Source organism: Lepidochelys olivacea (assembly GCF_965140295.1).
Source record: "Lepidochelys olivacea isolate rLepOli2 genome assembly, chromosome: 2".
Lineage (NCBI taxonomy): Eukaryota > Metazoa > Chordata > Testudines > Cheloniidae > Lepidochelys > Lepidochelys olivacea.
Window position 1 is genome coordinate 21311488 of NC_140412.1, and position 24210 is coordinate 21335697.

Here is a 24210-nt window from a genome sequence, read left to right on the forward strand (position 1 = left end):
TCACCAATGTCGAATAGAGGGGGACGATCACGTCCCTCGATCTGCTGGCAATGCCCCTACTTATACATCCCAAAATGCCATTGGCCTTCTTGGCAACAAGGGCACACTGCTGACTCATATCCAGCTTCTCGTCCACTGTCACCCCTAGGTCCTTTTCCGCAGAACTGCTGCCTAGCCATTCGGTCCCTAGTCTGTAGCTGTGCATTGGGTTCTTCCGTCCTAAGTAGGACCCTGAGGGTACTACTTGAAGAAGAATAAAAGTATCCACACGGGTCAGGGGTAGAGTATACTGGTATAAGTACACCAATATAACTGGTAGACAAGGCCTGCCTTAGCTTCAAAGTGTGAATTAACTGCAGCCAGAGAACAGAAGAGGGGAAAACCATAAGTTAACTCTATGGGTGTTGATAAACAATGGCTTAGAAAAATGAAAAGATCAGTTCAGGTGTTCGGAGCAACGTTTCTGACGCCGGTGAAAAATGACAAATAAGGGGGGTGGTATAGCAGAGGCAACAGATGTGCATTATTTTCAGTTTACAATGACTGTATGCAAACTCTGAATACAAAACTTAGGTTCTGAAAACCCCCCCACAAAAACACACCTGTTCCTCATCTCATCTCTATTTTCTAGATACATTTTGTGAAACAGTACCTTGGTAATCTTCATCAGTCAGAATATTTTCTCCGTAGCACAGGCTGTGCTGACACAAATGACACGCACAAACATACCCCAGAACAAAAGGTTAAAGTCCTTTGCAATATTTCATTTCCATAGAGATTTAAAACATTTAAATATATCATAAAACAAAGAAGTGATTCAGTATATATAATACAGAGCTACCAGATGCATTAGTCATTCAATAAAAACAATGCACTGAGGATTACAGAAAATACCTTACACAAGGAAAATAAAAATAAATTTATTTAACTGAAGGGTTGGGGTGGAAAGCACATACGGTACCTTACTTCATAGTTCATCTTCATTTTTCCAGCCATAAACCAGGATTACCAACATTTATTATTTAACATGCCCCAAGGATTTCCATAAACATTATTTCTTTTGTCAGCAGCTCTTAAAACTAGTATATTAAGGCTGTAATCCTGCAATCAGTACCACTAGGACAGACCCCCTAATCTCATAGATTAGAGAACCCATATACGTTATTGCTGCTCCACATGGGCACAGAGTCCACATTAGTAGATCCAGTTATCGGACTGGGGCCTAAAATGGCAGCACTGGCCATGGTTTCAGTGGCAGTAGAAATAGGGTTGCCAACTTTCCAATTGCAGAAAACCGAACACTCTTGTCCTATCCTGCCCCTTCTCTGAGGCCCCGCCACCCACTCACTCCATCCCCCCTCGTTCTGTCGCTCGCTCTCCCCCACTCTCACTCACTTGCTCATTTTCACTGGGCTGGGCATGGGGTTGGGGTATGGGAGGAGGTGAGGCCTTTGGCTGGGGGTGCAGGCTCCGGGGTAGGGCCACAAATGGGGGATTCAGGGTGCAGGGGGGTGAGGGCTCTGGTGTGGGGCTTGGTGTGTAGGAGCGGGCTTCGGACTGGGACCAAGGAGCTTGGAGTGCAGAAGGGGGTTCAGGGTGCAGGTTGTGCTTACCTCAGGCGGCTCCTGGAAGTGGCTAGCATGTCTCTTTGACTCCTAAGCAGAGGTGGAGCCAGGCAGCTCTGAGCGGTGCGCACTGCCCCCATTTGCAGGCACTGCCCCTGCAGCTCCCATTGGCCGCGGTGCCCGGCCAATGGGAGCTGTGGAGCCAGTGCTTGGGGCGGGGGCAGTGCACGGAGCCCCCTAGCCGCCCATTCGCCTAGGAGCTGGACATGCCATATGCTTCACAGAGCCAGGGCAGGCACGGAGCCTGCCTTAGTCCAGTTGCGCCACCCACCAGACTTTTAACAGCCCAGTCTGCAGTGCTGACCAGAGCCGCCAGGTTCCCTTTTTGACCAGGTGTTTCAGTTGAAAACTGGACGCCTGGCAACCCTAAATAGAAAGCAGCTGAGGGGAAGGTGACTGTAGGGTAGGTATTTTGCTTATTTCCTGAGGAGGGTATCTTAGTGTTAACATTGGTCAACAAGTTGTGTGCATTATTTTTAAATATTATACATTCCCCTGGAGATTATGTGATGAGTGCATTTTGTAAAACTAAATAAATGGAATAAAAAAGAGGCACAACTCATAGCTGTAAGTACATTAGGATTCCAAAATCAGGGCAACATATTCTGTCAAACTGAGACTCCTATAGTCAATGAGTCCAAACACGATATATAACTTCATCACAGAAATTTTGTCTACGCTGAAACATGGCATGCAAATACTTTGTTCAGATTTTTAAAAAATACTTCAGTTATGTATAAATTATCGAAGTGCAAAAGTGGAAGTTTATCCTTTTAGAGATTTGGCTTTCCTAAAATGCTCAAGTAAACCGGATTTCAAAAATGAAATGCATTATCCATGTCTCAGAGTGCGAGAAGCTACTGCAATACATATAAAAAAAGTAAATAATCATAATTTTTCACTATAGTATCTTCTTTTTGAAATGTGCCTGCTCACCAAGCGCTATAAGCATTTCACTGCTCCATGAATACTTTTGAAAATTATTTAATGTGTTTTTAAAATATACTTACTAAGTTCTTCCTATGTTTTATAACCTTCCACAAAATGTTTCTTTAAAAAATAATTAAAAAAAAAACATGAAAAAAAAATCCAACAAACTGTTATGATTCTTTTTAACAGGAAGCCTTTGACTTCAGCTGAAATTTCTCCTTGGCCATCCTATTGGTCATTGTTGACTGATCTCTCTCAAAAACATCGTCCATTTACACAAAACTTGATAGAGAGGTGCGCCTGAAGGAAAACTGGTACAACAAGGAGTTGTTGTTGTTAGATTTTGGAACATTTTTACTGTAATTGTATTCACTATACTTACAAACTTGATTGATGGGAGCTGGCCACCCATAAGACTGTAAGCCTGACTGTTCAAGAGAACCAGGTACATGCAAGCCTGACTGGTTGATGCGGAGATTGGGGGGTAGGTGCACACAAATATGACTGACTGGGTCAGGTCCATGGAAATCTGATTCACGGGGTAGGCTCATATAATACCCTCTCCATAAGGACCTACAATTTACTGTCAGATTTTGTAAATGATCTTACAACAGGATTTGTGCCTCACTGTTGATGCGGGGGAAAAAATCCCCATCCAGTGACCACTTCTAAATAAGCATTAAAAATCTTAGGGAAATAATACACAAAAAGCTTTGTTGTGAAGCAATTAGGGCTGCCACACACACACCCTTCCTGATTCAAATCCGCAAAAACAGAACAGAAATATAAGCCACTCAATAGTACTCCTTCGCTCACACCCATACACCTTACTATTATCACAACTACCACAGAACACGGACGATCCACCTTAACTTTGACCCCTAGAGATACCAACCTTCCGTCACTCCCTTTAACCACCCTTCCGCATACAACCCTTTATCAAAGCATTGGAACGACTTATCCAGGGTTATGATGGATTCTCCATCAGTGGCAATTTTTAAATCAAGATTGGACGTGTTTCTAAAAGATTCGCTCTAGGAATTATTTCGTGAAAGTTCTTTGCCCTCTGTTATGTAGGAGGTCAGACTAGATCAGGGATCTCAAACTCAAATTACCAGGAGGGCCGCATGAAGACTAATACATTGGCCCGAGGGCCACATCACTGACACTGCTCCCCCATGCTGCCCCCTGGCCCCGCCCCCACTCCACCCTTTCCATGAGGCCCCGACCCTGCCCCGCCTCTTCCCACCCCTTTCCCAAAGTCCTTACCCCAACTCCGCCCCCTCCCTGCCCCTAATCCAACCCCTTCCCCAAATCCCTGCCCCGCCTCCTCCCCTGAGCACACGGCTCCCTGCTCCTCCCCCTCCCTCCTGGAAACTGCTAAGTGCCGCCAAACAGCTGTTTGGCGGCAGGAAGTGCCTGGAGGTAGGTAGAGGAGCAGGGACAAGGTGTGCTGGAGGAGTGGCGGGGGACGGGATCTTGGTGGCCACAGGAAATAACTGACGGAGGGGGTTGCGGGGAGCTTGGTGGGCCGCAGCAAATGTGGCCCGCAGGCTTGTGTTTGAGACCCCTGGACTAGGTGATCATAATGGCCTTGGAATTTATGAATCTATAAACTGCCCTCTCCCAGTGCAACCAGCTCCTATGCCAAACATCCACAATTAGTAGTGCTGGGGAAAAAACAAGCTGGTAAAAACCAATGACAGAAAAAACATTCCATTGATGTAGGAAGCATTTACACTATAGCGCTACAGCAGCACAAATGCAATGCTGTAGTTGTGCGGTTATAGTGTTGACCAGTAGCTCTCAAACCTTTGTACTGGTGAACCCTTTCCACATAGGAAGACTCCAAGTGCGACCCCCCCTTATACATTAAACACTTTTTTATATATTTAACACCATAATAAATGCTGTAGGCTAAGCTCACGACCCCCCATGTAATAACCTTGCGACGCCCTGAGAGGTCCCGACCCCCAGTTTGAGAACCCCTGGTGTAGACATTCCCTAAGACAATGCCATTTATATCAAGTACATAAGGTAAGGGCCTCAAAATGACGCCAGTCTACCAACACTTAATACCTGGTGTAAGGTTTATTACTAAGAGTAGAGTACAATCAACTGGACTACAAACGATACTAAGCATGACACCTGTTACTGAATCTTGGCAGGATCAGGTCCGTTTTATAAATCTTGGGCCCCAATTCAGCAAAATAATTACATACACGCCTAACTTTAAGTACACACAATGCTGCTAACTTCACTGGGACTATCCATTAAGTTAGTCACATGTTTAAGTACCTTGCTGAATCAGGCTCAAAATAAAAAACAACAACAAAAAACTATTAAGTCATCCTTAACAAAGCAGAACGTGTTATAAATAGAATGATTTAAACAGGAAGAAACACAGTAAATCTATGTGGAGAGGATCATTGTGAGTCTTCAAAGTAATTAATTAAACAAAGGGAAGAGTACAAGTAAAATGGAGGAAGGTACTTTAGTGTTGAGGCTTTCAGAGCAAATGAATGTGCTCCAAAAAACAACTCTGCACATACTATACTGACAAAACCCAGGTACTAAGTGATGGTAGCATACAGATTTAAAGGTGATTAAAGATACATTACATTATTAAGTCTAACAAAAAATAAATACACCTTAAGTATAACATATAACAAATGTTACATCCTCATGACTGTTTAGCTCCAGGACTAGGTTGTTCACCAAAGTAACTGGGAAGTGTATTTAAGAAGCATCTGTGAACAATAACGCTAATCTCAGCTCTACTGTAATACACTCTTTTTGCCATCATTAATTTAATATAACAACTTCATAGCAATAGTCACTGTGGCAAATTTCCAGCACTACTATGATGGGTCTCGCACTCTCTCTTCTTGGGGCGGGTTCAGGGCACCGTTTCTTGCCCCTGAATTAGGGTATTAACTGCCCCACTAGTGTCCTAGAGGAGGGGAGTTGAGAGGAAGGGACCTGGGCCTGCCCTCTACTCCAGGTCCCAGCCCAGGGGCCCTAGGGATAGCGGTAAACCACTAGAACTAGCGGTTCCTTCCCTGGGCTACTTCCCTCTCCTGCCCTTCAGCTTGTGGGGCTTCCTGCCCTCCCTCTGCACAAACCAGGTGTCCCTTTACCTAGGGTCTTCTTAGCCCACCGCAGCACTTCTCCAAACTCTCCTCTGCTTCCTTCCAAACTGCTCTCTGCTCCAACACCAATCTACTCTGCTTCAACTCCTTCCCTTGTCTGATTGAAGCAGGGGGTTTTTATCATGTGCCTGGCTTCAGGTGCTCTAGTTGCCTTCAGGTGCTCTAATTAATTTATAGGAAACTTTCTTCCCTCTACAGGGAATAAGGCTCCCTTCTCACACTCTTCTGCTGCCCCTCTGGCCATGCTGTATCACATCACCAAAACAAAAAAAGTGGAACTTAGTTAATTTTGCAATAGAAAGTTGTTTAACTGGGCCTACCACAAAATATTACCAATCCTATTTTAAAAAAAATAAGTAAATTAACTGAAGAACAGAACATGTCTATCAAACTGGGTCATTCATTGCACTTCGGTGGAGTCACACTGACTGAGCTGGGCTCTGAGTTAATGTAAGAGCCTATCAATGTGGAGCCATTTGATAGATCATGGCCATCTACTATAAATTAAAACTTCTCATTGTACTTAAAAGATACCACCAAGTAGTTGCTTACACCAAGTGCTTAGTGTTTCATTCTGCCATGTTAGTAAAAGAGGTTTCATTATAGCACAAATTAAATCAGTTATCAATAATGTTTTGCTCTTTTAATCGGAGCATGACTGACAGAATAAAGAAAATGACGAGAAGGAGGACAGTCTTGTTATTAAAGCCCTGGAGTGGGACTCAGGAGATCTCGGTTCCATTCCTGGCTCTGCCACAGACTTCCTGTGTGATCACGGGCAAGCCACGTAGATCTCCGATTCCTCGGGCCCAAATCACATGCTTAACTTTAAGCATGTAAGTAATCACAGTCAAATCAATGAAGTGACTTACATGCTCAAAGTTAAGCACATGCTTAAATGCTATGGGGGATTGGGACAGAATGCTTGACACTATGCAGAATGGAGACCTTAATTATTTTGGCTCATATTCTCAAAGGAATTTAGCTCAATGGGAGTTAGGCACTTAAATACCTTTGAGAATCTGGAATTTTGTATCTCAGTTCTCCATCTGTAAAATGGAGATAATATTCCTCCCTTCCTCTCACCCTTTGCCTGCTAATCTATAAAGATTGTAAGATCTTCAGCACAGGGACTGTCTCTTACTATGTGCCTAGAACAATGAGGCCTCTATTCGAACCTTAATACAAGTAATACATAATAATAATGATGGAGTATGACTATGTCAGAGGTGGGCAAACTACGGCCTGCTGGACCGTCCTGCACAGCCCCTGAACTCCCGGCTGGGGAGGCTAGCCCCCGGCCCCTCCCCTGCTGTCCCCCTGCCCCCGCAACCTCAGCTCACCGCGCCGCCAGCACTCTGGCCCACCGCTCCTGCTGGGCATCACGGTGGCATGGCTGGCTCCAGCCAGGCGGTGGAGCTGCGAGCTCCTGCTGCTCTGAGCGGCGTGGTAAGGGGGCGGGGAGCAGCGGGGTTGGATAAGGGGCAGGGAGTCCCGGGGGGCAGTCAGGGGACAGGGAGTGGTTGGATGGGGTGGAGGTTCAAGGAGGGGGGGAGGTCAGGGGACTGGGAGGGGTTGGATAGGTGTGGGAGTCCCGGGGGGCTTGTCAAGGGGCGGGGGTGTGGACAGGGGTTGGGGCAGTCAGGGGACAGGGAGCAGGGGGGTTGGATAGGGGGTGGGGTCCCTGGGGCGGTTAGGCGTGGGGGTCCTGGGAGGGGGCGGTCAGGGGACAAGGAGCGGGGGGGTTGGATGGGTTGGGGATTCTGAGGGGGGCATGGCCAGGCTGTATGGGGAGGCACAGCCTTCTCTACCCGGTCCTCCATACAGTTTTTGCAACCCCGATCTGGCCCTCAGGCAAAACAGTTTACCCACCCCTGGCCTATGTGGTTTGGGGGACTATATTAAAGAATTCAAAATAATGTTCTCCTTGTTCAGCCATTGTTCTGAGCCATAAAAGAGTGTCTACAGGTAAAATTACTGATTTTTGCCAGCAATAAATAAGGGCAGATTTTAAAAATTCTTAATACTAGCAGAAAAAACAAATAACTCCTAAGAATGACTGGATTAAAGACGCATTTATAAAAACATACCCATCATGATCTTTGGAAATATTTACACTAATTAAAACAACATACTGCATATTTGGAGATAATCATATTAACCACCCAACCCCAAAACTGCTCCTAACAGGAAAAAACAAGACAAAAACAGAACTCACTAAAGCAAATTATGCAGGAAAAAAGCCAGTGAACAGATATGCCTTAACTCAGGGTGTGTTCAATAAATGGGGGGAGTGAATTCCAGAATCAAGAGCCCAACTGCTGAGAATGCCCTGGCTTCCCACCCCCAAAGCTTAAATCCATATGAGAAAAGCCACTAAGTCACTAAGAGCCTTCCTTTGGGGTTATCTAGGAATCCACAAGTAGCTGCAGAACCCAAAAGACTCCCAATTACAATCCTCAGTAATAAAATAAAATAATACCTACTCATATAGCACTTTGTATTGGCAGGGCTCAAAGCATTTTACAAAGGAGGTAAGCATCATTATCCCCATTTTATAGATAGGGAAATTGAGGCATACAGCAGTAAAGTGACTCTCCCACAGTTACCCAAGCAGACCAATGGCAAAGCTGCAAATGAAATCCAGGTCTCCTGAGTCCATTTAGGACTCATTATTCCACAAAGTAACAAACAACAAGCAGATTTCAGAAATAGAGGGAGTAGATATTACCTTCACCTTTTCTTCTGGAGGTTCTCCCAATGTATCAGCATCACCGCCATCTTGTCCGGACCCAAAGCCCTGACATGACCAGGCACTGGGAAAGCAGAGATACTATGCCTCTTGCTCCGATAAATTCCCTGTTACCTGCGGTGCTGATCCTGCAAACACTTAGGCATATGCTTAATTTTACAAATGCAAATAGCCCTACTGAAGTCAAAGTACATAAAGACAAGTGCAGGAATAAGAATTTGCAGGACCTACAGCACTGGCTACGTCTACGTATTCCACACCCTGAGCGACATAAGTGATACCAACATAAGCACTCGTGTGCACAGCGCCATGTCAGTGGGAGAGCTTCTCCCACCGACATAGGTTTCGCCACTCGTGGAGGTGGATTTTTTATGCCAGTGGGAAAGCTCGCTCCCGTTGGCATAGAGCGTCTTCACCGGATGTGCTTCAGAGGCACAGCTGTATCAGCACAGCTGCACTGCGGTCCGTATAGACATACCCTTAGACTCTATAAAAGAGAGAGATTCTTTTGCTCATGGTAAGGCACTCAGAGATCATGTTGAGAATGTGTTATATGAACCTACATAAATCCAGCAAGAACAATGCTCTTGTATTTCTTTACACACACTATTTGATAAATGCAGCTTCTATTGCATTGCATGAAACATGGCCTCCAACATATTACAAAAGTGAACCATTTGGGTAGGAGCTAACTAATTCACATAAAATATGCCTGGCTATGTTACAAACATAATGGCAGCCTCTACATGCTGTTTACCACAAAACAAACACACACACACACACACACACAAAAGGGAAGTAAATATTAAAAATGTGTTGAAATGCCTCCTCAGCCTAGCTTTTGTAGGGAAGTGAGCACACAACCGTAACACTGTAATACTGTTTAAAGTATAGTTTGGAGATAGCAGTCAGCACAGAACATCATTCATTCTAAATTACATCCAAAAAGCTATGTTAAAAGAACATTAAGGTTGCAGAGTCAAGCACGCCAAAGTTAGCAAATGCAGAATTAAGGTTGCCTGTGCAACCTTAATTTGCCCCCTTTGTACACATGTATTATGATACAGTCTCTTAATTATGTGGTCACATGCTCTTTTTCCAAGGGGCCTTCCTTCAGTACACTAAATGGACCTGCTCTGGGAATGAATCAGGATGTGTAGTGAAGGAGGCTCATTCAGTGATTGTGTAGCTATTCAACATTTCTTTATTTTTCTTATTCACTGTGTGGCTTAATTTACACTATCCAAACCTTGCAGTGAATAAAAAATTATGAATTTCCTCTGGGCTTTTCTCTAGTGTTTTCACCAAAGTATATGAGTGCTTCACAAACATTAATTAATTGATTCTCATGACACCCATGTCAGATTATCCCTCATTTACAGTTGGGTAACTCAGGCACAGAGAGATTAAGAGCTAAACTGTCCACTAATTTTGGGTGTCCAAATTGAGACACTTGGGGCCTGTCTTTTCAGAGAACTCCATATTTTTACTGCCCTTCAAAAAAGACAAAAAACGAAAGAACACATAGCTCCCATTGACTTCAATTACAGAATTTGGGCCAATCTGGCTTTAGTTTGGGCACTCAGAAAAAGAGGAACACACAATTAGTGATCACCTGTGAACAATATGCTTTAAGTGCCTTGTTCGGCATCCCTATGGCAGAGGCAGGACTAGAATCCAATTATCCAGCAGAGCATTCATCTGCCTTAACCATAACACCATCTTCTCTCTTCCTACAGTCCCATGCCTCATTCACTACATATATTCCCACTTCTGCAACTGATCCAACCTCCCAACCCCCTCTCCAGATCATGCCCCCCCGCTTCTGCTCTGATCACCTTGATCCAGCTTCTTTGCCCTCTACCCCATCTTCACCTGTCCAACCTCTTCCTTCTCTGTGCCTATATGGCTCCTCAGCCACTCCACCTCTCTTCAGCTCCTACCCAACCCTCCTGGGTCCTGCCCACCACCCCATCCAACTGCCTCTTCCTCTACACATATATATCTCCCCAATCCTTCCCCATCCCCTTTCCTCCTCACAATGCCATCCCCCCCACAAATCCTCCCCAGTCTCTGGCTCCTACAACCACCTTACTGACTGCACCCCATAAAATATTAGGGTTGGAAGAGCCCTCAGGAGGTCATCTAGTCCAATCCCCTGCTCAAAGCAGGACCAATCCCAACTAAATCATCTCAGCCAGGGCTTTGTCAAGCCAGGCTTTAAAAACCTCTAAGGGATGGAGATTCCCACCTCCACTCTTCTTCACCACTCTGCATCAGCCAAGCTGATTCTTCCTTCACCTGCATGCTGCCCGTGCTCAGCAACAGTTGCAGTGAGATCACAAGAGAGACAAATGGTTAAAGTTTGGCAAAGTTATAAGCAACTGAAAACAGAGTCTTATAATGGGAAATGTTGGGCAACCTTAAGTATAGGCAGCACTACTGGCCCGACTGTAATATCTTCCTTCCACTGGCACAATAAATGCCCAGATTGTCTGAGGGGCAGAGCCATCAGGGAGCTGGTTATGGTTTCCTGAGTCTCAGGGCAGATCTGCACTACCCTAAGAAATGCCTTGGTTGGAATTGTCTGGGGACTGCTCTAAATTACACCAACTGGACACAGCCCCTCATGAACCATATACCAGAAGGGCATAGATGAAGAGACGAGTACTTCAGCCACTCTCCTGTCCTGCCCATAGCACTACTCTATGACAGGGCTGAGAGAGGGTAAAGGGGTGTCACAGGAGCTGGGTACACTCTCTCTCTATCAAATAAAAGCTCTCCAAGAAATTCTCAGCTGGCCAGTCCAGCTTTGTTTCCAGCCTTTGTTCCACTTAGGGAGCATAAAGGGGCCAGAACAGAACAATCTGGCCTTTAACTTTATTTTAAGTGAAAACAAACAAACAAACAAACCAAACAGACAGACATTACTGTTTAGGTTTCTTTTGCATGGAGAGTAACCTGGGCGGTGTTTACTTTACAGGAAACAGACTCTTGTTAAAAAAGGAGAAGTGGCACAAGGCAAGTCATTACACAGGTGAGCTAAATTCAGTGTCAGAGGGAATTTCCACGGACAAAGGATTTCCCACAGTCTATTGTTGGAAACAGCACTGCATTTGCTCATTTCTTACTCAACAGGCTGCTGATTCAACCAGAAGAGGATGCGGCTAAGTTTCACCTTGTGTGTTGTTCCAACTGCAGATTAAGTCAACAAAGACTTGGCTTTTGGAAACCTATAACTATACTTCATACTACTTCCTTGTTATTTTCATTGTGAGCTTCTGTCGTCTTATACTGGCAGGTAAGTGCAACTGGCAAGGGTTACGCAAGGTGAAATATCAGGAGTTTGAACTCCAGATAACTGCAGCAGAATAGATCCTGCCTGCAGGCAGCAGGCAAGCTCTCCCTATCCTATCAGCTTGAAGCTTTCACACTGCTTGATGGACACTCATTTTTAAGTGTGGTTTATAACAAGAAAGCAGGGCATACAGAATGCATCATGTGTTTGGAATCACTGTGCTCTTCCATTTCTCACACTCACACACACACACTTGGTAAAATCAGATTGATTAAAGGTGTTTTTTTTTAACCTTCAAGTTGAGTTTTGTTAATAAATGAAAAATGGTAACCTCTGTCTGCACAAATTAATAGCCTGGTGCTTTGTCCCTGGGAAAGTGTTGGACCCTCTGTTGGGCCTTTCCCAAGTCAGCAGGGAGCCTGGCCAGCAGAGGCTGATTCAACATGTGGTTCTGTCTGTTCTGCTTCCAATAACAGCCACCCTAACATTGGCAAGGATGAAGGAGAAATAGCAGCAGTGTCTCATTCACCTTAACTATTACATAGATTTTAGGGGAAACTGCCCCACTTTCTAAGGTAGACAGCTGGCCATAGACGTCGGCAGGAGAGATGCTGTATAGTTTGGAGGCCGCCTGCATGCTTTGAAATTAGCCCACTTGATGGGTGCAGAGTAAGTAATAGATGGAAGAGTAGAGCTGTAGAAACTCCCACTTCCCATGAACAGCTACAGAAAAAACACCTGCTGTCCTCCCCTGATCACTTTGTTCTGCTGCGAGGCTGTAACCTATATTACACTTCTTCTCCTAGATTCAAGACATCTGCTCAGGATGACTTTTTTCCCCATGTGACTTTTTTTAAAAAACACCTGTCAAAGCTCTAGGGCTTCTGTGCTTTAGAGAAGAGATGCGATATTTGGCAGGAAGAACGCTATGGTTGCAGGGATGTGTCTTTTGCTCTCTGTGAAAATCTGCCCATAACTGGCCAGGTTATGAGCCCCTGAAAATCTCAGTTTGCATATGCTCAGTAGAGACTTAGCAGCTAAATTCACAGAAGACTCCCACTCTCTCCTGAGCATGGGGCAGGGGCTGAGAGCAGGGCTTTCCCTGCAATTGCTTCTCCTGGCAGCTGGGGGGCTGCTCTGGAGACAGTTACAGACAGTGAAAGCAGGGACATTCTCTCTTCTGCGCTTTCAATGCTCCCCCTGCTGGTGGCAAGGCAGTTGATGAAAACAATCAGCTTGCCAGGAAGGTTGAAGAGCTGAGCTGGGAGAGAGCTGATGGGGGAAGTCTGAGATGAGGAACTGAACAGGGATAGAGGACAGGGCCTGGGCCTGGAACAAAGTGCTGATGGTGAGGACTTGGGGACCAGGATGGGAAGCTGAGGGGGGCAAAATGAGGAGGGGAGACTAGGACACAGACATGAACAGAGTGGGCAGGAAAAGAAGGGGACATGTGCAAAAGGAGCTGTAACCACTACAGCATACTTGTCTCCAGAACCTGAAATAGAATTTAACATTACAGAGTCTCAACATTCCTCTGCTGTCAGCAAATAGCTGTGAAAGCCCTGCAAAATGTGTGCCTCGTCTCCCTCTAGTGGTTGGCTCCACAGAAGATGACAACTTTCTACTGCTATTACTTACTCTGTTAGGTCAAGTGGCAGAGGTCTGGGCTACAGATTTGAAGGTTCTAACCTTGATGATGAATCCACATCAGAGTCAACATGGTTCAAGATCATGGAATTTCTGATTACCAGTTAGCTTTTTTGTTTTTAAAAAAGCAATTTGCTCAGCATCACATAGGAACTTTGTGATGGGGCAGGGATAGAACTTTGTGATGGGGCAGTTCCTAAAGGTGGCACTCAACTGCCTGAACCAGGGGATCATCTTTTTTATTCCCACAGTCACCTGCTTTGTTCACTAATCATCATCTACCTTCTGCAGCAAATGAGGTACATTTCCTATAAAACTATTTATTAACTACACAACCCTGGTTCATTCCCAGAGTGCCTTCCATCCTCTGCACTGAAGGAGATAGGAGTCCTGTGGAAAAAGTAGTATGTGATCATGTAATTAAACACTGTATCACAATGCATGTGCAAAGGGAGCTGAATTAAGGTTGCATGGGCAACCTTGATTCTGGCATTTCCTAACTTTGCAGCCTTTGACTCTGAAGACTAAATGTTCTTTTAATGTAATTTTGTAAGAATTAAAAGTGTTTTAGAAAACCTCATCAATATTTGGCATGGCAATGATCATTTACCTGATGTACCGTAGCTTCGACTGCTTGCATATAATGGTTTAGCTCTCTGTCCATTGCAGCATATTCTAACATCACACTTTCCATACTGTTAACCTCCTCTACATCATCTGCAAAACAAAGTACATAGGTATCCATCATTCCTCCATGCAAATGGGAACATGACTGGATAGGAGTTAGCTAAATTCATCTGCAATCATTTTATTAAATTATTAAAATACATTGAACATTTCATTACTCAAATCCCAATTAATTTAAATTATGTTATCTGAAAGGTAGATATAGCCTCCCAAAGTTGAATTACAAGCTTACAGGGTGAAACCTTCATAGTTTATAAACTCCAGGAGAAAACATTTCTACTGCAGAATTTAAGAAGTCGATAGTCTTTCCAACATATGGAGATCAATTTATCTAAACTCTCAATTATTGGACATCTTTCTAAAACATACTCTAGGTAACCATAAGTTGTTGGAGCACTAATGAAGTAGGGCCAAGGACAGAACCCAAATGAAAGCTAGGGCATGTGGCATCACAATATCAGACCAGATGATATTATAATGGTTCTTTATAAACTTAAAAATCTATAACAGAAAGTGAATTTCATGTCCCTCCGATATTACATTGTGTTTGAACTGTAAGTTAGTGGAGCAAGTGTTTAATGAACTCTGCACCATACTATGCTGTGGCAATCCTTATTATAAAGGTTTTGTGCTAAAAGTATTCTATTTTGTTACTTTCATCTGGTGATTCAATGCTTTTCTTTCTTTACAGTTCATCAGTGCTTGACCTTTGTTACCTAACAAGGAAGATACATTATTATCTTTAAAATATGGAAAGTACTTCCTATGTTGTGAATGAAAATACAGTAACACTATTTCACTGTATCGTACAGCAGGTGTTTGTTATGTTCCTCAAATTTCAGTTATTTTTTTTTACCTATTTTGCAATCATAAGCCCTTTTACATTTCTTGGGTAACTTCAATAAACAACTTACTCAGAGACAGACACTTCCTGGGTTTCGTGAGAGAGAGAGAGTGTAATTTCAGTTACCAACATCTAGTCATTAGGCAATCAGGATATTTTCTGCAGAAGTTGCATTTCATGACTCATCACACTGCCTGAGAAATATTTAATAGAAACCCTGTCTCATTGTAGTGGAGTTCAAAGCTATAATTAGTCCCCTTTCTTTCCCCCCACCCCCAAAATAAACATTAGTATTGTAAAATCCAAATGGAGTCAGCATTTTATAACACAGGAAATAATGAAAGACTTAGCCATATGGGTGCATCAAACAGTGCTTTAATCTAGTTAGTAGTCATTGCCTACTCAAATGTAGTGAATACAGAACAGGTGTTGAGTTAGACATAGCTATTTTTACTCCCCTCTGCATCACTCCTAACACCTTCTTCCACCTTCAGTTATGTCTCTGCTTTTCCATTCTAAACTCACTTATTCAGCCATTACCTTTCAGGGAGAGACACTTGTCATATACAGTACAAAAGTGTGTATAGTTTCCTCTAGTTGTGCAATTTTTTTTTCAGCTGTGCCCTTACTTATCCCATGACAACACTGCAACAGGAACACAGCCCCTGTGACCGTGGGGTTCAATTCTTGTAACTCCTTCCTTGCTGTGCTTCTACATCACTAGCAGCTTGTGCAGAATGCAGAAAAACGTTGCCTAACTGGTTTGAGCAATCAGATCATATTGTGGCTGCCCTGAATTGGCAGCCTGTGAAGTAGAGGATTGGCCACAAGAGTCAGACCCTCACCTGGTGTAAGTCACCATAGCCCCACTGACTTCAATGGTGCTACATCAATTCACATTAGGTGCGGGTCTGGTCCTTTGTTGGTCTCACTGGCCTGTAGGTCTTCCAAAAGCCCTCTTTATATTAGAGGCCTCTCTTGTTCTGGCAGCTATTTGCATTCTGACACCACCCATTTTCTAGTAATTCAACCATCACGTCTTCTGTTGCAGGTCATCCTCCCTTTGTACTGGTGGCTGCGAGAGATTCATCTTCCTTCCCTGTCATCCATCCCTCTCTCCCTTTCAAAACAATGCTGAATTAATATTTTCCAGAGTGTTGTTTTCTTAAAACTACACACAACCTCACGTAATGGCATGCTAGTTCTTGGGCACATGCCCATGTCCTAACATCCTACTTCTAGGCTCTGACCAGCATCTGAGTCAGGTGACCAACAATCATGTGCCAGCAGCCCACAGGTGGCACTTCCTAATAAAAGGAGCCTGAGCAGACAAAGGGGGGAGGCTCTGAGTCAGGAGAAGGACCTGGGAGGTGGAGGAATATACCTGCAATAGTAGAAGCCTCCCCTGAGAAAGGTTTTAGGAAGGAGATGGGTTTAGGCAGGAACTGTCAAACTTAAGGGGAGTCCGGTGGCACCTTAAAGACTAACAGATTTATTTGGGCATAAGCTTTCATGGGTAAAAAACCCACTTCTTCAGATGCCCATGAAAGCTTATGCCCAAATAAATCTGTTAGTCTTTAAGGTGCCACCAGACTCCTTGTTGTTCTTGTGGATACAGACTAACACGGCTACCCCCTGATACTTGAAACCTGAGGGGAAGGGCTGGCAGATTAGTGCTGGAGTTGATGTTTAACTATTATGTTTTGTCAATAAGCAAAACCCCAAGAAGAGAATGTTTCTTGAACCATGTGAGTCTACATGCATTTAACAGGGAGACACGGTGGTGTAAGCAGACCACGCCCACACCCCCATATGTAAACACCTTTCCCTTCCCTTATACATCCCTCTTTTTGGTTATATCTATAGTTTTATGAGTTTTGATTGGTAAGGTTGGGTGAAACTATATGTATAACATGTAGTAGTTTGCCTTAAAGTGAGCCCCCCAGCCATCTATGTGAAAGGCTGAGTTTAGCTATGGAGTACCATTGCAAATAGTACTGTGTAGCCATTTTTCTCTAGATAATTCCCTTGTATGAGAAAATCCTCCTTATTTCCACTCCAGCACATCAGGCAGCCTTGAGGCTGGTAGAAACGCCTCCATGTAATACATGAAGCTGAGACTAAATCCTGGCTTTTGAGATACTGAATCGTCATATTGACTTTCAATGATAATTTTGTTAGGTCTGCAGCAACTGAAACCATTATCCCAACTCAACCCCTCCTTACCCCTGGTTGATGGTGGGAAGGCTGGAAACCTCCATAAGGAATACACTTATGGAGTCCCTCACCTATCATTCCCATCAGTGGGGAGGCAGGTTTTGTTCAGACCCACACAACAGACCCTGAGGCAGGTCTCCAGGGGCGTACTAGAGGTCCATTAGAGCAGTACTACTACGGATTCCTCATGGATGCTTCTGGGTCCTTGGGTGAAGTGGGGACAAGGCTGATTGTGGGATGGCTGGGATAGTGAGGCTCTGTATTAAAGATAATACCCCCCAGTTAAATAATAATACAGGTCCCCAGCTCTCCCAGTCTTCATCTACTCTATGTGGATCCTGGACCGAGAGGGTGACCTCCATGGAGTCTGGAACAGTGCCACAGAAACAGCTGAGCCATCTTCCATACCAAATTGAGGTCCTTTGTAGGGTGTATTCCTTTCATGAGCAAATCTAGCTAGGATGATCTGGGTCATTGACTTTGGCAAGGAAGTTACACTTAATGTTTTTATTCAACTTTTTGGTGGGCCAAAGAAAATGCCTTCCTATGAGGAGGCTAACAGAATTTGGTAAACCGTCTCTGCTGTTTACTGGTCCAGTAAAGTGAAAAAATCTCTCTGCCGAGAACAAGCATACAGCACTGTATTTGGCCTCCCTGCTCCCACCAGCAGAAACTGAAAGTTTTGCTGAGACAAAGTTCATCAATAGGGGCCTTCTCCCATATGAAACAACAGTTGTTTTAGCCAACCAGAAGGAAAAGTACAAAAACATTTTTACACAAAGTCAGGAAAAAAATTAAAACATGACAAAAAGCAACATTCTTTTGTATTTTTGGCTATTGTAGCAGTGCTGTTCTCCTTAAAGCCATCTACACTTGATACAGATCAGTCTATCATTAAGTACATAACTAACTATTGCAGACAGAGCCCCAGCATTCCTGCTACTTTCTTCTGTCTAACCACCATTTTTGCCATGCCCATCTGACAGCAGCGATGCCAGTGTTTCCCCCCTCCTCCAAGGAGGCAGATGAACTGCCTCCTACAAGGCTGACACAAATGGTGTTTCATGAATCACAGGAAAGATTTGTGTAGCAAGTAACTGTCACCCTCCTCCCATGGCCCAAATGAATCATATCCACAACATACAGAAACTTCACTGGCCTAAATATTCTGAAACTTTGAAAGGGAAGATGAGGACATTGTTAAACATAGCATCAGAGCCATGTCAATTTTGCACAGAACATTCTCTGAACTGAAAACTCAAAATAACTGTACCTAATAAATAATGAGGCTTTGGCTGATTTTATATTATAATACTTGAAAGTTGCCCTAAAAACAAAACACTGAGCACAAACAAAGAGGTGGAACCCAGCTGAGGGAAGAAGGATATTAACTTTAACTACCTCTTGCCTACAGTCCTCTCATCCCAAGGGTTCCACCCACGCATCGGCTTGTTTCTAGTCTCAAATGATGCTAGCAGCTGTCTTTCTGCTGCTGTTCTTTCATGCACGTGTGGTGGCAGATGTTTCAAGATAAATGCCAATATGTATCACACATCAGAGATTACAGCCTGCCCTTGAAGAATTTATTGCAGGCACAAAGATACTCAAGATGGAGTGAACTACAGATCCATGAAGCCCATCTGTTTTATGGCAACCACACCTGCAGTGGAGTCCCCAGTATGTCTTTGGATAGCCTGTTTCCACAAGCTGACAACTAAGAGGAAAAATCCTTTGGTCTTTCTGTTCCCTCAAGGGAAAGGTCAAGGAGGTTTCAGGGTGTCACTCCCATTTCACCGTCTTTCCATGGTTTGACTTTCAGTTTTTAAAAAAAACCAAACGCCTCTTATTCCCAGATCTTGTACTGCAGAAAGTGATCTTCCCTCCCATGAAAAGGACTAAAGGAAACTCACTCTCTACTACTACTAGTTCAGCTGGGAGCGAAGGACCACTGCTGCCATTCCTGCTAGGTCCCCTCTACCCAAACCCCAAATGCTAGGTCAGCTACCTCCACAGCATTCAAACCTTTCACTCTAGAAGCAAATGGCCAAGCTTGGGGCCCAGATCTGTAACTGGAGGATCAGTGCCTTTCTGGTATCTTACCCAAATGTCTCCTAACCTGACTTTTAATTCATAACCACAGAGTTCATTCCAGCCTCTATGAGTAACACCATGCTGCTAGCTATTACAGTAATAATAAAAATACTGTAAAATATACTAGCATATGTTAATTGAGTCTCCTTGTATCTAAACTGAATATGTTAAGTTCACTAAGTATTCCCCCACAAAACCTTAACCACATTGCCTAAATATTTTATTCTTTGCAATATTTTACATGCTTTTTTCCACACACATAGTCCACTTGAAGGTCACGGTCCTCAGAGAGGATGGTTCTAGACTATTCTCAGTGGTAGAAGAGGACAGGACAAGGAGTAATGGTCTCAAGTTGCAGTGGGGGAGGTTTAGGTTGGATATTAGGAAAAACTTTTTCACTAGGAGGATGGTGAAACACTGGAATGCGTTACCTAGGGAGGTGGTACAATCTCCTTCCTTAGAAGTTTTTAAGGTCAAGCTTGACAAAGCCCTGGCTGGGATGATTTAATTGGGGATTGGTCCTGCTTTGAGCAGGGGGTTGGACTAGATGACCTCCTGAGGTCCCTTCCAACCCTGATATTCTATGATTCTATGATTCCTTTTCAAAGCCCTGGCTACATGGCATTGGAATTAGCCACCTGAATGCCCATCCTTCTTCATGACCTTCAGCTTATGTGACCCTCTGATGAATTTTTATATCAGTAGTAGGGGATAATTTTGCAAAACCTCTCTCTCTACATATATTATATCCAAAAATGTTAAAAGATTATTACCATTGCAAAGTCAAGATCCTCAAAGTTAGAAAATACCAGATTGAAGATGCCTGTGCAATCTTAATTTGCCCCCTTGTGCCCATGCATTATAATACAGTCTTTAATTGCATGATCATAGAATCATAGAATATCAGGGTTGGAAGGGACCTCAGGAGGTCATCTAGTCCAACCCCCTGCTCAAAGCAGGAGCACTCCCCAATTAAATCATCCCAGCCAGGGCTTTGTCAAGCCTGACCTTAAAAACTTCTAAGGAAGGAGATTCTACCACCTCCCTAGGTAACGCATTCCAGTGTTTCACCACCCTCCTAGTGAAAAAGTTTTTCCTAATATCCAACCTAAACCTCCCCCACTGCAACTTGAGACATTACTCCTTGTCCTGTCCTCTTCTACCACTGAGAATAGTCTAGAACCATCCTCTCTGGAACCACCTCTCAGGTAGTTGAAAGCAGCTATCAAATCCCCCCTCACTCTTCTCTTCTGCAGACTAAACAATCCCAGTTCCCTCAGCCTCTCCTCATAAGTCATGTGTTCCCGAACCCTAATCATTTTTGTTGCCCTTCGCTGGACTCTCTCCAATTTATCCACATCCTTCTTGTAGTGTGGGGCCCAAAACTGAACACAGTACTCCAGATGAGGCCTCACCAATGTCGAATAGAGGGGGACGATCACGTCCCTTGATCTGCTCGCTATGCCCCTACTTATACATCCCAAAATGCCATTGGCCTTCTTGGCAACAAGGGCACACTGCTGACTCATATCCAGCTTCTCGTCCACTGTCACCCCTAGGTCCTTTTCCACAGAACTGCTGCCTAGCCATTTGGTCCCTAGTCTGTAGCTGTGCATTGGGTTCTTCCGTCTTAAGTGCAGGACCCTGCACTTATCCTTATTGAACCTCATCAGATTTCTTTTGGCCCAATCCTCTAATTTGTCTACGTCCCTCTGTATCCTATCCCTGCCCTCCAGCGTATCTACCACTCCTCCCAGTTTAGTATCATCCGCAAATTTGCGGAGAGTGCAATCCACACCATCCTCCAGATCATTTATGAAGATATTGAACAAAACCAGCCCCAGGACCGACCCCTGGGGCACTCCACTTGACACCGGCTGCCAACTAGACATGGAGCCATTGATCGCTACCCGTTGAGCCCGACAATCTAGCCAACTTTCTACCTGCCTTATAGTGCATTCATCCAGCCCATACTTCTTTAACTTGCTGACGAGAATACTGTGGGAGACCGTGTCAAAAGCTTTGCTAAAGTCAAGAAACAATACATCCACTGCTTTCCCTTCATCCACAGAACCAGTAATCTCATCATAAAAGGCGATTAGATTAGTCAGGCATGACCTTCCCTTGGTGAATCTATGCTGACTCTTCCTGATCACTTTCCTCTCATGTAAGTGCTTCAGGATTGATTCTTTGAGGACCTACTCCATGATTTTTCCGGGGACTGAGGTGAGGCTGACTGGCTTGTAGTTCCCAGGATCCTCCTTCTTCCCTTTTTTAAAGATTGGCACTACATTAGCCTTTTTCCACTCATCCGGGACTTCCCCCGTTCGCCACGAGTTTTCAAAGATAATGGCCAATGGCTCTGCAATCACAGCCCCCAATTCCTTTAGCACTCTCGGATGCAACTCGTCCGGCCACATGGACTTGTGCACGTCCAGCTTTTCTAAATAGTCCCATGATCACATACTATTTTTTCCACAGAGACGATGCCTCACTGAGGATGGACATTTGACCCCTAACTTGGGTCATCAGCAGACCTTAAATGCACAGCACAGATCTCTACCATATCACCTGATGGAATAACTAGTAGAAGTAGTAGTTTGTTACCCTCTGTTCGGTTAAGCCACTAAATCAGTGGTCCCCAAACATTTCAGGATCACACACCCCCTTACCCCTGTCCATGCTGTCCCCCTGAGCCAGGGCTAGGGGGGACACAGACAGAGGTAAGGGGGCCAAGTTTGGGGCCACAGCTGGGGGCAGGTCTGGGGCCAGGAACAAAGCAGCAGTCAAGGCAAGCCCAGGACCAGGGCCGGGTGCCAGGCCCATGGCTGAGGCGGGGCCGAAGCAGAGCTGGGAGCATGCCCCCCGAGTTTGGGGACCTCTGCACTAAATGAAGTGAAACACACTTTGCTGTCAGCAAATAGCTTGAAACCCACTGGCAGAGGTATGTGAAAACCCAGGGCTCTTGGGTCCAGTTTAACGTTCTGGAGGAGAGTGTTCTCTAGTGGTTCTTCTCCTGTGCCCTCAGCCTGTCTCTAACCCTCACTGCTCCTGTCCATGCCCAGAATTCAATTTTTTTCTAATTAAAATTGTATTTCACCCAAAAGTATTAACTACCTAAATAAATTATGAAAGTCTAGTCTTTCCACAGAAACTACCATCATCTCTGAGTGAGCAGCAAGCCCTCTTAACCAAGATGGATTACAGTTGGAAGAATACTCTATTTGGAATGATTTTTGTGGTAAGAGTCAATGTGTATCTAAATGTCTGTATTTGTGGAAGGTATTTGTGTGTGAGGAGAGGTTAAGGGAGAGATTTTCAAAAGTAATCAGCATTGGCCTAACTGTTCTCCCATAGGAGTCAATAATAAAACTCCCTGTGACTTCAATGGGAGCAGAGTTAAACCAATGCACTTTTGGTGAAAGTCACAGCCTAATGGTACTTGTTTTAAACTACCTTGTTTTTACTTTATGGAAAGGTGGGGTCTGGAAAGTCACAATGAGCTCAGATCTTCTCCACCTTCAGAGCAGAAACTAAAAACCATCTTGTTGGATGTTCCTGCCCACAGCATCTGAGTGGCCAGATCAGGCGCCACTGGAGATAAAGTGCCAGATTCTGCCACCATTACTCACAGTGAATAATACTTACTCTGTAAGTAGCCCCACTGAAATATACAAGAGTGCTTACAGAGGCCATGATTGAGCAAAGCACTTAATCATATGTTTAAGCATGTTGATTTAAAGTTAAGTACGTACTGCAGTGCTGGGCTGAATCAGGAACAGAGTAAAATACTATTCAACACAAATGAGGGTGGCATAATATTGTCAAAAATAATTAAATAAATAAATAAGAAGTTTGTCTTTCATACACCCAAATGATGTAATCAACAGGAGAGATGGGAAACACGTGTCCTTCTTAATGAATGAGGTCCACATCATTTTTATTACTGTGATGCATCTTTGTGTTGGGTGCAATATAAACAATAACTAGAGAGAAAACACAAAGATAACTTTTGTGCATCCTTTACCTCCCTGGGAATTTAAGCTTGCCTGATCTGATGTTGATGCCCATCCTACACAAATGCCACCTCGCTCCCTCCAGGCCAAGGGTGGGAGAGAGTTTTCCTTCCAGGTAGCTCCTCTTTCTTTATTAAAACTTCCAAGTCACATTCTAATAAGAGCAGGTAAAGTAGCCTCTTCATTATATTACTTAACAGCTATGTACTGTTGCAGAAAGACCAATTTAAGAATTAACAAGAGCACTTTAACTAGTAAGGAGAAGTACTGTAAACAAGTTAAGTGCTTGAATGTGATACCTTTGCTAGTTTCAATGTTATATTCCAAGTCTTTTGGGAATCTTACTTTGCATCTATCACCATCACATATCTGATCTGCACATCAGAGGGCCTTCAGAGTGGGAATAAACCGAGCAAGGAGCAGACAGGTGAGGAAATCCTTGTTCACTTCCATCCCAGTCCCCAGCCCAAGCAGAAGAGGGAAAGCAGGCCAGGGATGGGGGGAGGACAACAAGCAAGCACTTATTCTCTAAAAAACTAGGCGGCATACAGTATCTTCGCATATAAATCCACGACCAGTCTCCTAAATCTCATCCTAACAATATGTATCCTTCCCCTATGAATTGTTACAATGTATGCTGCTTTTCAGCTTAGTTTCAACATTTACAATAGGGTGCATTTCCCATTGATTGTAATGGGAGCTTCCTGCTTGGAGAAACAGAATGATCTTCACTAAGTAGTGAATATATACCAACCACTATCTAAGACACTGCATTTATTTCCTATATTTTGTCTTCTAACTGCCCTGCAGTTTCTTCATTATTTGTAAACTGTTATTCCTTTATAACTTTTTTAAATAAAAATGTTTCCTTTATCAGTTGAGAGAAGCTTTAGCTAAAACCACATTGATCCTCCTTCCATGTTTCCTGACTGAGGTGACATAATAGTTAAA

General features: G+C 44.0%; 2 protein-coding genes across 2 annotated transcripts in view; one reads left to right on the forward strand and one right to left on the reverse strand.

Annotated features, from left to right (window-relative positions):
• Window positions 1-22461, forward strand: part of LOC311515970 (uncharacterized protein) — a 191664-nt gene extending 169203 nt beyond the window's left edge. Inside the window, exons 3-5 of the mRNA XM_084619532.1 lie at window positions 11443-11496; window positions 11598-11760; window positions 22395-22461. Of these exons, the coding sequence (XP_084475658.1) occupies window positions 11443-11496; window positions 11598-11736 (193 nt within the window). The 3' untranslated portion in view covers window positions 11737-11760; window positions 22395-22461. The remainder of the gene's footprint in view (window positions 1-11442; window positions 11497-11597; window positions 11761-22394) is intronic.
• NSMCE2 (NSE2 (MMS21) homolog, SMC5-SMC6 complex SUMO ligase) overlaps window positions 1-24210 on the reverse strand; it is a 183366-nt gene that overhangs the window by 118080 nt on the left and 41076 nt on the right. Inside the window, 1 exon segment of the mRNA XM_084619530.1 lies at window positions 14015-14121. Coding sequence (XP_084475656.1) covers window positions 14015-14121 — 107 coding nt within the window.